The sequence below is a fragment of the Martes martes genome (assembly GCF_963455335.1).
Source record: "Martes martes genome assembly, chromosome: 16".
NCBI classification, from domain to species: Eukaryota; Metazoa; Chordata; class Mammalia; order Carnivora; family Mustelidae; genus Martes; species Martes martes.
The window spans coordinates 19541582-19556413 of NC_137904.1; the positions used below are offsets into that span (position 1 = coordinate 19541582).

General features: G+C 39.8%; 1 protein-coding gene across 4 annotated transcripts in view; it reads right to left on the reverse strand.

Moving 5' to 3' along the window:
* The window catches only part of PAFAH1B1 (platelet activating factor acetylhydrolase 1b regulatory subunit 1), an 86412-nt gene that overhangs the window by 38596 nt on the left and 32984 nt on the right, over positions 1-14832 (reverse strand). For 3 of the 4 annotated variants that reach the window (XM_080827355.1, XM_080827356.1, XM_080827357.1), the window contains one exon: positions 9702-9922. The exons of the other annotated variant lie outside the window; for it this stretch is intronic. In XM_080827355.1, coding sequence (XP_080683481.1) covers positions 9702-9733 — 32 coding nt within the window. In that variant the 5' untranslated portion in view covers positions 9734-9922. The remainder of the gene's footprint in view (positions 1-9701; positions 9923-14832) is intronic. 4 annotated transcript variants of the gene reach the window in all.

Consider the following 14832-nt stretch of genomic DNA (forward strand, 5'->3'; position numbering starts at 1 on the left):
CTCCCACTGAGCAGGGAGTCTGACACAGGGACTCATCCTGGGACCGGAGATCATGACCTGAGCTGAAGGGCAGACTCTTTTTTTTTTTTTTTTTTTAATTTTTTATTTATTTGTTAGAGAGAGAGCGAGCGAGCACAGGCAGACAGAGTGGTAGGCAGAGGCAGAGGGAGAAGCAGGCTCCCCGCGGAGCAAGGAGCCCGATGTGGGACTCGATCCCAGGACGCTGGGATCATGACCTGAGCTGAAGGCAGCTGCTTAACCAACTGAGCCACCCAGGCGTCCCTGAAGGGCAGACTCTTAACCAACTGAGACACTTAAGTGCCCCACCCCGCTTTGATTTTCTATATAGATGCTAGCACCTACAAATAAGTTTGCCTTCCCTTCTAATAGTTCTATCTAGTTCTTTCTGTTGCCTTACTGCATTGGTTAGAATGTAAAATCTAAGTTTAAATGGTAGTAGAAACATGGGAACTCTGAACCTGTTTTTATTCCTTGGGAATGTACTTACTACCTCCAACATTTGCTGTAAATTTCAGGCAGAGTGCCTCAATCAAATTAAGAAAATATACTCTTCCTCATTTTCTAAGAAAAAACAGTATTTTAAAAATATTTTAAGTAATCTCTACGAAATGTGGGGCTTGAACTTACAACCCTGAAATCAAAAGTTACATGCTCTGAGCCAGCCAAGCAGCCCTTTTAGAAATTTTTGACAATCTTGGGGCGCCTGGACAGCTCAGTCAGTTAAGAGTCTGACTCTTGATCTCAGCTCAAGTCTTGATCTCAGGGCTGCTTCACACTCAATGTGGAGCCTACATAAACAGAACCAAAAAAATTAACAATTAAAAGTGAGTATTAAAATTATTTCTGGGGGTTGGGTGAGGCTGGTGGTGGTTATTAAGGAGGACATGTTATTGCATGGAGCACCTGGTGTTATATGTAAACAATGAATTTTGGCTGGGGCGCCTGGGTGGCTCAGTGGGTTAAAGCCTCTGCCTTTGGCTCAGGTCATGATCCCAGGGTCCTGGCATGGAGCCCGGCATCGGGCTCTCTCCTCAGCAGGGAGCCTGCTTCCCCCCATCTCTCTGCCTGCCTCTCTGCCTACTTATGATCTCTGTCTGTCAAATAAATAAATAAAATCTTAAAAAAAAAATGAATTCTGGAATACTACATCAAAAATTAATGATGTATGGTGACTAACACAACACAGTAAAATTTAAAAAAATGTTTCTGTATCTTTAGGACTGATATGATTTTTCTATTATTAATATAGTAATTACATTAATAGGTTTCTTAATGTTGGAACCTTGTGTTCTTGGAGCATATCATACTTGGCCATATCAACTTTTTCATATGCTACTATATTCAATGGTCATTTAGTATCTTTTATTACCTGAGTTCATGTAAAAAATTAACCTGTAATGTTTATTATTTTCCCCTTGACTTGTGCCACTAACGGGGCTATTCTAGCCTCAGAAAATGAGCTCTTAAGTTTTCCACCTTTTGGAGCACCTGGGTGGTTCAGTCATTAGGCGTCTGCCTTCAGTTCAGGTCATGATCCCAGGGTCCTAGGATCGAGCCATGCATCTGGCTCCCTGCTCAGGAGGAAACCTGCTTCTTCCTCTCCCACTCACCCTGCTTGTGTTCCCTCTCTCACTGTTTCTCCCTGTCAAATAAAAAAATAAAATCTTAAAAAAAAAAAAAGTCTTCCACCTTCTTCTATGTTGTGGAACGCAATATAATCTGGAAAGTTACTGGTCCTTAAAGACTCAACTGAATTAAGAGTCTAGGCTTAGAAACCATCTGGACTTGATGTCTCTAACTATATTTAAAATTTCCTCTATAGTAACCTATTCAAGTTATCTACTTTCTGAACCAATTTCTGAACCAATTTTATCACATACATATTCCTAGAAAATCAGATTTTCTAGTTTAATAGGCTAAAACATTTTCATAATTTTGAAAATGACCTCTGAGTTCATTTTATGTCTCCTTTCTCATTACTATATTATTCATCTGTGTCTATTCTCTTTATTCATCAGTTTTTTAATGGTCTTTCTTTTTTTTTTTTTTTTTTTTTTTTTTTTTTTAATGGTCTTTCTTAAAAGCTAGTTTTTAATTTTGCTAATAATCAAGTTTAGCAGGTTATATTTTCTATTTTATTAATTTCTGCTTTTTAAAAAAATTCTTTCTCTTTGTTTCCTTTGGGCTTATTTCATTGTTCTTATTCTTTTTAAAAAAAGATTTATTTGTCTTAGAGAGAGAACAAGCACAAGTGGAGAGAGGGGCAGAAGGAGAAAGAGAATTCCCAGCAGACTGGTCACTGAAAGCAGAGCCCAAAGAAGTGGGGCCCATCTCACAAACCTCTGATCATGAGCCAAACTCAAGAGTTGGTCACTTAAACAACTGAGCCACCTAGGTGCCCCTGTTGTTCTTATTCTTGAATTGAATGTGTAGCTCATTTCTGACCTTTGTTTATTTATTTATTTATTTATTTAAGAGATTTTATTTATTTGACAGACAGAGATCACAAGCAGGCAGAGAGGCAGGCAGTGAGAGAGGGGGAAGGAGGCTTCCTGCGGAGCAGAGAGCCCAATGGGGGGCTCGATGCCAGGACCCTGGGATCATGACCTGAGCCAAAGGCAAAAGCTTCAACCCACTGAGCCACCCAGGCGCCCCCTGAACTTTGGGTTGTTTTGGTTTTTTTTATTTTTAAGATTTTATTTATTTATTTGATAGAGAGAGATCACAAGCAGACAGAGAGGCAGGCAGAGAGAGAGGGGGAAGCAGGCTCCCTGCCGAGCAGAGAGCCCAATGCGGGACTCGATCCCAGGACCCTGAGATCATGACCCGAGCCGAAGGCAGAGGCTCAACCCACTGAGCCACCCAGGAGCCACGGACTCTGACCTATGGTTTTTTAAAAGACTCATTAGACAATCTAACTTTATGTACACTGGTTTTTATCCTAAGTAACCTCATTATTATTTATTTCATTTCCTAAGTTTCATTTTGTTCTCTTAACTCCAAAACATTTAGAAGTACATTTTTATTTTTTACTGTATTATTAAGATTTTATTCATTTGAAAGGGAGGGAGGGGGAGAGAAAGAGAACAGGCAGGGGAGGGGCAGAGGGAGAGGGAGAAGCAGATTCCCCACTGAGCAAGGAACCCAATCTGGGGCTCAATCCCAGGACCCTGAGATCATGATCTGAGGCAAAGGCTGACACTTAACTGAGTGACCCAGGCGCCCCTAGAAGTCCATTTTTAAACGTCGACATGGATAGGTTTCTCTTAGCTCCCCTTTTGCCATATTAATTTTTATATTAATTTTATATTAATTTTGGTAATAAAATTGTAATATTTAATGAATAGTGAACTTAAAATTGGGAAACTCGTCCTGCCTCTATTACTAGTCATGAAACTGGTCATCTTAATTTTTCCCATCCTCAATTTATCTGCAAAATAAAGATATCAGTCATATTCACATAAATGAATTTTTTATTACTCAATATTTATATGCCACAGCATAGTAAAAACAAAGAAGGCAGCAATATACATTTGCTGAGCTGAATCATACTCAGTAGTACTGTTCAAATAATGGGTTTCCAGTATGTCAAAATTCATTGCATTTCAAAGTATTTTACAAGCTAAATGGTATCCAACATTCTAGAAATGCTAAAATGTTGCTAAGGCAAACTTAAGTGCCAAAATGTATCTTACTTGTAAGAGGTACATAAACATTTGTTTCTTCCTCTCAGTAAATATATATTCATATTATTTTCAAAAATGAGAGAAAAAGCAAAAACCATCACTTTATCTCCTTACTAAAAACTCCCAAGATTTTTCTTTTTTTTTAAAAAGATTTATTTATTTATTTATTTATTTGACTGGGGGATGGGTGGGTGCGTGGGTATCACAAGTAGGCAGAGAGGCAGACATAGAGAGAGGGGGAAACAGGCTCCCCCACTGAGCAGAGAGCCCGATGAGGGGCTTGATCCAAAGACCCTGAGATCATGACCTGAGCTGAAGGCAGAAGCTTAACCCACTGAGCCACCCAGGCGCCCCAAGATCTGGATTTAGAAACAAGAATGATTAAAAACCAGATATATCTTCAATAACACAAAAGTACATAAGCAGAGTTATTGATTACAATATTATTTATAGTTACAAAATAGTGGAAACAACATAAATGTCCCAACAGGGTAGAATGGTTGAAGAAACATGGTATACACACAGTAGAGTACTATCTAGTTGTTAAAAAAAAGAAAAAGAAAAAGAAAAAAGTTGTTAAAAAAAAAAACAAACTGATATGGAGCTCTGGGAGATCCTGCTAATGGAAAAAAAGCGAAGCGCGGGACACCTGGGTGGCTAATGGGTTAGGCCGCTGCCTTCGGCTCGGGTCGTGATCCCAGGGTCCTGGGATCGAGTCCCACGTCGGGCTCCTTGCTCAGCGGGGAGCCTGCTTCTCTCGCTGCCTCTGCCTGCCTCTCTGCCTGCTTGTGTGTACTCTCTCTGGACAAATAAATAAATAAAATCTTTAAAAAAAAAAAAAAAAAGCCAAGCGCAAAAGAGCACATATAATATGCCACCTTTTACTTAAGAAAGGACAAACAAGGGATGCCTGGGGGGCTCAGTCGGTCAGGTCATGACCTGAGGTCCTGAGATAAAGCCCCACATGGGGCTCCCAGCTCAGTGGAAAGCGTGCTTCTCCCTCTCCCTCTGCCCCTCTCGCCGGTTGTGCTATTCCTCTTGCTCTATCTCTAATAAATAAATCTTTAAAAAAAAAAAAAAAGGAGGGGCGCCTGGGTGGCTCAGTGGGTTGAGGCCTCTGTCTTCGGCTCGGGTCATGATCCCAGGGTCCTGGGATTGAGCCCCACATCGGGCTCTCTGCTCGGCGGGGAGCCTGCTTCCTCCTCTCTCTCTCTCTCTGCCTGCCTCTCTGCCTACTTGTGATCTCTGTCTTTCAAATAAATAAATAAAATCTTTAAAAAAAAAAAAAAAAAGGAGAAACAATAAAACATAAAACATATACTATCTCTCTTATCTTTATTTTTTTCCTTTTATAGAGGGAGAGAAGGGGAGGGGCAGAGGGAGAATCTTTTTTTTTTTAAAGATTTTATTTATTTATACGTGAGAGACAGAGAGAGAGAAAGGCAGAGGCAGAGAGAGAAGTAGGCTCACCAAGGAGCAGGGAACCCAATGCAGAACTCAATCCTAGGACCCTGGGATCATGACCTGAGCTGAAGGCAGATGCTTAACTGACTCAGCCACCTGGGTGCCCGGAGAGAGATAATCTTTTTTTTTTTTTTTAAAGGTTTTATTTATTTATTTGACAGACAGAGATCACAAGTACGCAGAGAGGCAGTCAGAGCGAGAGATGAGGGAAGAAGGCTCCCTGTCAAGCAGAGAGCCCGATGTGGGGCTCGATCCCAGGACCCTGGGATCATGACCTGAGCCGAAGACAGAGGCCTTAACCCACTGAGCCACCCAGGCGCCCCGGAGAGAGAGAATCTTAAGCAGGTTCCATGCCCAGTGCAAGCCCAGCAATGTGGAGCTATATCCCATGACACTGAGATCATGACCTGAGCCAAAATCGAGTCAGATGCTTAACTGACTGATCCACCCAGGCATCCCTCTCTCTTACCTTTTTTTTTTTTTTTAAAGATTTTATTTATTTATTTGACAGACAGAGATCACAAGCAGGCAGAGAGGGAAGCAGGCTCCCTGCTGAGCAGAGAGCCTGATGTGGGGCTCGATCCCAGGACCCTGGGATTATGACCTGAGCTGAAGGCAGAGGCCTTAACCCTCTGAGCCACCCAGGCGCCCCATCTCTTACCTTTATTAAACAGGGAATGAAGTTGAGTCTTACAGGGGGCAAGGCGGGAGTAACTTCACAGAAGGGATTCAGGAGAGAGTAATACTCCTGAGTACCCATTTTTGTTCAGATAATGTTCTACATATGCAAAATATTAAATTAACAAGGATGGGAAAGAAAAGAAAATGCAAAACACACAAAACTGAACAACTGGAACAGCTGAACCCAGCTATACTTCAAATGAATAATATAACCACAGGAAGAGGGAGAGAAACAAAATGAAAATAATCCAAGTAACTTACAAACACAGTATTCGATTATGTATTTTCAGTCTAGGGAAGAATGGATGGGAGGAAAACTGCATAAAAATTTAAAACCCTTCCAGGAAGCTTTCTTTTCTGAAGTGGTAAAATTGTAACAATCTGAAACTATTCTGGATTGAGCAAATGAGTCAATGTCTTGATATTGCTGGGAGTCAGATCTTGCTACAGAAGAAGAGACAATGGGGAGGAAAACAGTCCTTGTCAGAATAGACTAGACTTAGAGAAGTATTGGGATAGCCTAATGATTTCTAAAATAAGTACCTGTAGGGGTGCTTGGGTGGTTCAGTGGGTTAAGCCTATGCCTTCGGCTCAGGTCATGATCTCAGGGTCCTGGAATTGAGCCCTGTATCGGGCTCTCTGCTCAGCGGGGAGCCTGCTTCCCCCACTCCTCTCTTTGCCTGCCTCTCTGCCCACTTGTGATCTTTCTCTGTCAAATAAATAAATAAAATAAAATAAAAATAAATAAAATAAAATAAGTACCTGTAAATGTGTATGTGTATCAATGGGTCTCAACTCAGGGAGATTTTGCACACGCCCCATCCCAAGGAGAGCCAGCAATATCTGGAGACATTTTTTATTGTGGTATCTAGTGAGTAGAGGCCAGGGATGTTGCTCAACAACTGGCAGTGTATAGGACAGATCCCACAGTAAAGAATTATTTAGCCCAAGATGTCAATAAGGCCAAGACTGAGATACCTTAGTATACATATGTACCAGGGCATCTGTAATGTTTATACGTACACATTTCTTGTTTCTGTCTACTTAAAGAGCCCAGAAGCAGACACCCCACAGCAATAAATACACTTAGTACCCATATCTTGATGTCTAATGCCATTCCCACTAAGAGGAACCACGGCTTATTGCAGCAATGACTGATTCTAGGATTAAGGCAGGATGGGTACACATAAGCATGGACCACCTTGTTATGCTAGAAAGTAAGAAAGTATCCACAAATAAGGCCATAAATAAGAGCCAACTGAAGAGGCTTCCATGGGCCAGTCTGGAATAGTTAAACACCAAAAGTATAAGAAAAGTAATGAATGATAAAAACTATTGAAAATATGAGAACTTAGAGGAGTTCATATCAATAATGGAAAAAAAAAAACTAAGTAAGAAGGAATGCAGGGAAGTCCCTTGATTACAGCAAAAGGCTGAGTGATGACTAGTAACGTGGAATGAGCGAGTGTGTATGAAAATCATCACTTTGCAACCACTGTAGTAAAGAATGGTTCAGGCAAGAATTATCAATGGATGTTAAATTTAGTGGGAAAATTTGATGGAAATAAGAATGTTTTGCATGGGGGCACTTGGGTGGCTCAGCCAGTTAAGCAGCTATCTCTTTTTTTTTTTTTAAGATTTTATTTATTTATTTCACAGAGAGAGAGAGATCACAAGTAGGCAGGCAGAGAGAGGGGGAGGAAGCAGGCTCCCTGCTGAGCAGAGCCCGATGCAGAGTTCGATCCCAGGACTCTGAGATCATGACCTGAGCCAAAGGCAGAGGCCCAGCCCACTGAGCCACCCAGGCACCCCAAGTGGCTATCTCTTGATTTCAGCTCTGGTCATGATCTCAGGGTTGTGGGACTAAGCCCCACAAAAGGCTCTGAGCAAGTGAAGAGTCTGCTTGAGGTATTCTCCCTCTACCCACCACACTTGCTTGATTTCTCTCAAATAAATAAATACACCTTTAAAAAAAAAAGAAAAAGAATGTTTTGCATGGTCTTAAAATGTCTTTTTATGTGTTGAAAAGAAAATAAATGTAACTAGACAGTGGAGAAATCAGGCATCTTGACTGAGGGATCAAAATTAGCATCACCACTGAGAGGTAGATAAACATTATGTGTCTCTAGACATGATATCCTGTTAAGAATACAAATTGCTTACATGGTATTCTGGTCAAGAATACATAATCTGAATCTAATCATGAAGAAACATTCGACAGCTACAAAATGAGGAATATACTATTAAATAAAACCCAAACCAACGACTATTCCTCAAAAATATTACTGTCCTAGGCATGCCTGGGTGGCACGAGGTTGACATACAACTTTTGGTTTTGGGTCGGGTTGTGATCTCAGGGTCCTGAGATGGAGCCCCATGTCAGGCTCTGCACAGGATCTGCTTTAAATTTTTCCTCCTCCCTCTGCCCCTCTCACTTGTGCTGTCTCTCTCTGTCCAAAATAGTAAAGCCCCCAGGGCGCCTGGGTGGCTCAGTGGGCTAAGCCTCTGCCGTGGGCTCTGGTCATGGTCCCAGGGTCATGGGATCGAGCCCCACATTGGGCTCTCTTCTCAGCAGGGAGCCTGCTCCCCCCCCCACCTGCCTCTCTGCCTACTTGCGATCTCTGCCAAATAAATAAATAAAATCTTTAAAAAAAAAAAAAGTAAAGCCCCCATCGGGCAACATGCTCAGTGGGGAGTCTGCTGGAGATTCTCTCTCTCTCCCTCTCTGAAATAAAGAAATAAATCTTTAAAAATAACAAAGACTAAAGAGAAATGACAACTAAATACATTACCTAATCTTGTATGGACAGTGTACTAGAAAGGAGAGAGAGAGGAAAACAAACAAACAAACAAACAAACCAAGAACCCTGCAATGAAGGACATTATCAGGTCAACTGACAAAACTGGAATATGGAAAGTAGATTCAATAAACATATCGTGTCAATGTTAAATCTGCTGAACTGCCAACTGTCCTATGGTTTTATAGAAGAATATCCTTAAGAGCTTTTGTATATGCAACTTATTCTCAAATGGTTCAGGAAAAAATACTGCAGGTACACACACACACACACACACACACAGGTACAGAGTACAAATGATAAAGAAAATGGTACAAAATGGTATAAAAATGTTACAAAACAGGTGAAGTGCATAAAACGTATATTAAGTATTCTTTGTACCAATCTTGCAACTTACCTATAAATTTGAAATTATTCCCAAATAGTTTTGTAAAAAAACACAAAAAATTTAAAAATCTAGAACATGAAGCTAAATTATTCCTCTTATTCCTTACCTACAAAAACAGAATGCTATAATATATGGGATGCTACAAGATACTATAAAATATCAGTGGTCAAATCATTTTATGCCTCTGTCATTAATGCATTTACATTAACTATTATGTTATCCACCTCATAAATTTCAAATCCTCTAATAGCCCCTGGATGATAAAGATAAAAAAATTCAATAAGGCAAAGGAAAGGAATTAACAATAACAACATAAAGACCTTCATTTTTCTAATACACACATTCTAGACAAAAAAATTGAGAAGAACTCTGAATGATCTATTTTCCTACTGAACGTAATATATTTAAGACAAGCTTAGAATAAAACTTATCCCAACTAACTTATTTGTTCTGCTTTAAATTTGTATACAATAAAGTCACAAGGGTATAACACTATTTAAAAGATCCAGTTTTAAAATCAGACCAAACTGCCCAAAACAATATCTGAACACTTACGGTAGTAGTTTTAATCTAAGAATAGATCTCCCAAAGCTGTATTTTAATTTACTACTTTGTCTTTTATGAGAAGATTTTTAAAAAACCACACAAAACAGAGAAACTTACAGTTCATCTCGTTGTCTCTGGGACAGCACCATTTTGGCTGTAATATCAAGCTTCTTTGATATAGTGGTATGTCCCTCCTTTGGGAAATCAAAAAGCTTTGTGATCCCTGGATTTATAATTAAATATGCCACTAAGTGGCGTCCACAAAGGGGAAGACGATTCTTTTACAAGTGAATCCAACCAGTAATCAGGAGATAGTCAACGAATAAGGTTCATTCCACCTAAGGGAGGAGAGAGAGAGAGAGAGAGAGAGAGAGAGAGAGGGTAATTTCTATTACTTGCAGTATACTCTTTCAAAGACGAGGTTTACTTAATGCTAACATGAATTTAATATGTTTTCTGTTATAATCAATGCCATAATATTAGTATTTTTTAAACTACCTTATAGTTTTACTGAACCAAAACAGTACTATTTTTAAATTTACCCATGCCCAACCATGTCATCTGCCAGAAAATATTGGTATCAATTTTATTAAATTTCAAATACTAACATATAATTTCTCTAGATTATAACTCTCCCTCAAAGTCAAAAAAAGGGGGGGGCACCTAGCTAGTTCAGTTGGTGGTGCGTGCAACTCTTGATCTCAGGGTTGTGGGTTCAAGCCCAATGGTGGGTATAGAGATTACTTAAAACTGAAATCCTTAAAACACAAAAAAAACATAACTGAAGTAATCTTTTTTTTTTTTTTTAAAGATTTTATACATTTACTTGACAGAGAGACAGACAGTGAGAGAGGGAACACAAGCAGGGGGAGTGGGAGAGGGAGAAGCAGGCTTCCTGCTGGACAGGGAGCCCGATGTGGGGCTGGATCCCAGGACCTGGGCTGGGATCGTGACCTGAGCCGAAGGCAAAAGCTTAATGACTGAGCCACCCAGGTGCCCGTGATATAATCTTCAAGACTGAATATAAGTGAGTAACAATCTCAGAATAGTTGATATTATGCAGATAAACTATTCACCAAACACATGTCCTCTTAACCAATGCATTTAATCAAGAAACAATTTCATGTTCTTTGAATTTATTTTGTGTTCTTTAGAAGCATTTGCTACCCTAGAGTCTATGTGTTCATACAGTAATCCAATCCTCTAACCCCGTTTTGGATAACATTATTCAGTATTTCAGAGCCCTTTCTTTATATTTTAACCCTGTAAAATCAATTTCTGTATAACATCTAAAAAGTACTGTCATCAGTTCAATCAGAGTAAATTTAAGTAGAAGTTAAGAAAAATAAAAAACTATTTCTTAAAGAATTATTCTTCAAATCTATTTTACAAAAAAATAAGTTTAGTTTGTCTTACCACACTGTACAAAACTAGCTAGATAGAATTTCCACTGTGTTTAGAAAATATATTTGAGATAGTCTTACTTAAAATATAGACTACTGGTACATACAAAATTTTGTGGGCAGGGACACTTGAAAGAAACAGGAAATCATCCTCTAAATAAAATGAAATTAACATCTAATGAAGGGCCTATGGGGCCACCTATTAAGAGACACATCAGGGATAGAAGAGACAAAGACTACTGAATACCTTTTTCGTGCTATGCCAGTCACACTGTTGTATGCACAGGGGACACAGTGATGAATAAGCCAGTCAAGGAGTAAAAGAAAAAAAAAAAAAATGAGAGCAAACTCTTGTTTTAAATATGATCCCTAAGTCAAAAAGTGAGTGCTCAGATGTTCCTGATGGTAGCTATCAATTCTGATGAAGATCCTTCTGTTCAGCAATTCTAGCAAATACAAACAGGGATTTATGAGCTTTAATGATTCTTCCAATCTAGAGACCATCTGGCTCAGAATGACAGCTGAAAAGCACCACATCTCTTTAAATTCAGAAAAATATGACTAAATGTCATAATAAAAAGAGGAATGAGAACCAAACACAATGGACAACCCAGAAAACCATCTCTCTTTGGTATTTAACAACGTCTATTATTTAAGATTCACTTTTCTAAGTCTTTCTTATTTTTTTAAGACTTATTTATTTGAGAGAGAGAGAGAGCGTGTGGGAGGTGGGACAGAGGGAAAAGGGAGAAGAGTCTCAAGCAGACTTGTGCTGAGTGTGGAGCCTAACGTGGGATGTGATCTCATGGCCCGAGACCATGACCTGAGCCGCAACCAAGAGTTAGGCACTTAACTGATTGTGCCACCCAGGCACCCCTCACTTTTCTAAGTCTTAACTGCCACCAAGCAAAAGCATCTAGGGACTCCTACACTCTGATAAAGGTCACATTAGGGTAAGGCTTATCTGATGACAGTGACTATCTGAACTGTCTTCTATTTATTATCTGGGACAATGGTAATCCACAGGGTCTAGTTTAATTATGGAGAGCCTACCTCTAGCTAAAAAACTAAATCAGTGTACAAGAGTGATAGCAGTACTAGAATAGTAGGATGATCTAATAACAATAAAACCAAGACATAAACAAATTACTGAATATGTAACTGTGTCCTACACAATTTATTAATTCATCAAGCATTTACAAAATACTTATTATGTACCAGGCACCAGGTCTAATGAAGGAAAATACTTGGTCTTTACGCTTGAGAAGTTTACAGTCTACTGAAACCGTCAGTTAAAACAGTACAAAAAGAGGCACCTGGGTGGCTCAATTGACTAAGCATCTGACTTGATTTTGGCTTAGGTCATCTCAGGGTCATGAGATCAAGCCCCACCATCAGGCTCTGTGCTCAGTGTGGAGTCTGCTTGAGACTCTCCCCCTCTGCCCCTATCCCTGCTCTCTCTCAAATAAATTAAATCTAAAAAACACAACCAACCAAACAAAAAACAACCATCAGTGCAAAAGCAGGACAAGTATTACATAGGAGGCGATGACTCAAGAAACATGATCATAAAACAATCTCAGGTCTTTACATTTATCCTAGGGGCAAGGGGGATCCACTAGATGTGTTTTTCAGAAAAATCACTCTTACTCATATACCAAAAAATGGACCAGAAAGACAGGAAAGGAAGAGACCAGACAGGAGGCTTACAATAATGAAGGTAATAGATGATGGGGATTCACACTAACATATAGCAACAGTGAATGAAGAGAATTAGTTGAACTTGAATTATTTACCAGGTAAGTCTTACATGATTGGTGACTACATGCAGGCATCAAAGTGAGAAAGGTCAAGCAAGAAGTCAAGGATAACTTCCAAAGATTTCTGGCTTAAAACTATGTTGAATAGGAAACTCCTATGTGTGAGGTGATGAGGAAAGTATGATTTGTTCCATTTCAGGTATGCTGATTCCAAGGCCTGTGAGATTTTTTAGTACGAAATAGTACAAACAACTCAGCTCTACCAAAAAACCCACCAAAAAACCCCAAAAATCAAAAAACAAAAAATGGTTTGGCACTTTAGAGATGGTGTTAACTGAAGCCATGAGAATGGAGGACCCATGGAGAATGAGCAGAGCTAGATAAGCAGAGGGTCTAGGCTAGAGCCAGGCTGACAAACCAACACCTTAAAAAAAAAAAAAAATAAGTCTACAATTGAGGTTGAGAGTAAGCAGTTAAAGAAGTAAAAGTACAAACAGGAGAGAGTACATCACAGAAGCAAAGGGAATATTTCAAGAAGCAGCAGCAATCAACAGTATCCAAAATTACCCAACTACTAAGCAAAACAAGGTCTGAAATGGGTCTGCTCCATTCCATGTAGAGCGCACTGATAACCCTGATGAGAATGGCTTCAGTAAAATGATAAGGATGTGATTTAACATGCAGAAACCATATATAAATGGGCTGATAAGTGCAGAGAGATGAAGTAAAGACAGTACCATAAATAAGTATCTTAGAAATAATTGGAAATGTTGAAAAGTTTTTTTTCAACCAAAGACACAGAAGAAATGAAGAAAGGAATAAAGAATTTTAATATCACCATTTTTACCCCCAATCAACCAAAGGCAACCAGACATGACAGAGTAACACTGCACCATCTATAAAATATTCTTGCCATAAAATCAAGTTTGAATCTGTTTAAGTCTCTGGCTCCAACTATCTATTTCCAAGAAGTACAAAGGGCAGAGGAGTATGTTAAAAGACACCATGGGGGGGTGCCTAGGTGGCTCAGTGGGTTAAAGCCTCTGCCTTCGGCTCAGGTCATGATCCCAGGGTCCTGGGATCGAGCCCCGCGTCGGGCTCTCTGCTCAGCGGGGAGCCTGCTTCCTCCTCTCTCTGTCTGCCTCTCTGCCTACTTGTGATCTCTGTCAAATAAATAAATAAAATCTTAAAAAAAAAAAAAAAAGACACCATGGGGATATAACCAGCAATATCCAGACTGTGAAAAGCCTTATAAAATAAATGACCCAGTTTCTTCAAATAAATTTCAAGGAAAGGAAGAAGAGCCAGAAAGGGAAACCTACAGATTGAAGGACACAAGTGACATATCAACAACTGCAGTTTACGGACCTTATTTAGATCTGGATTTTAAAAAATTGTTTGAAAAATAAACTGCAAAATAAATCAACGACCAAATATTTGGGGAAAATGAACACTGGATGGAGGTCTGATGATATTAAAGAATAACTGAATTTTTTAAGAATCATAATGGTATTGTGGTTATTTATTTATTTTTTTAAAGAAGGATTTTTTTTTAAAGATTTTATTTATTTATTTGTTAGAGAGAGAGAGACAGAGAGCGTGAGAGAGCGCGCACGCACAGGCAGACAGAATGGCAGGCAGAGGGAGAAGCAGGCTCCCCGCCGAGCAAGGAGCCCAATGTGGGACTCGATCCCAGGACACTGGGATCATGACCTGAGCCGAAGGCAGAGGCTTTAACCCACTGAGCCACCCAGGTGTCCCTATTTATTTATTTTTAGAGACCAAGCAAGTGCGTGTGCGTGGGATGGGGGGGGGGCGGGACAGAGGGAGAGGGAGACTCCTAAGCAGGCTCCATGCCCAGATGGACATGGGGCTGTATCTCACAACCCTGAGATCATGACCTGAGCTGAAATCAAGAGTCAGGCACCTACCCAACTGAGCCACGCAGGTGCCACAATACTGTGGTTATTTTTAAGACTTTTTTTTTTTAAAGATTTTTTATTTATTTGACAGATGGAAATCACAAGTAGGCAGAGAAGCAGGCAGAGAGAGAGGAGGAAGCAGGCTCCCCGCTGAGCAGGGAGC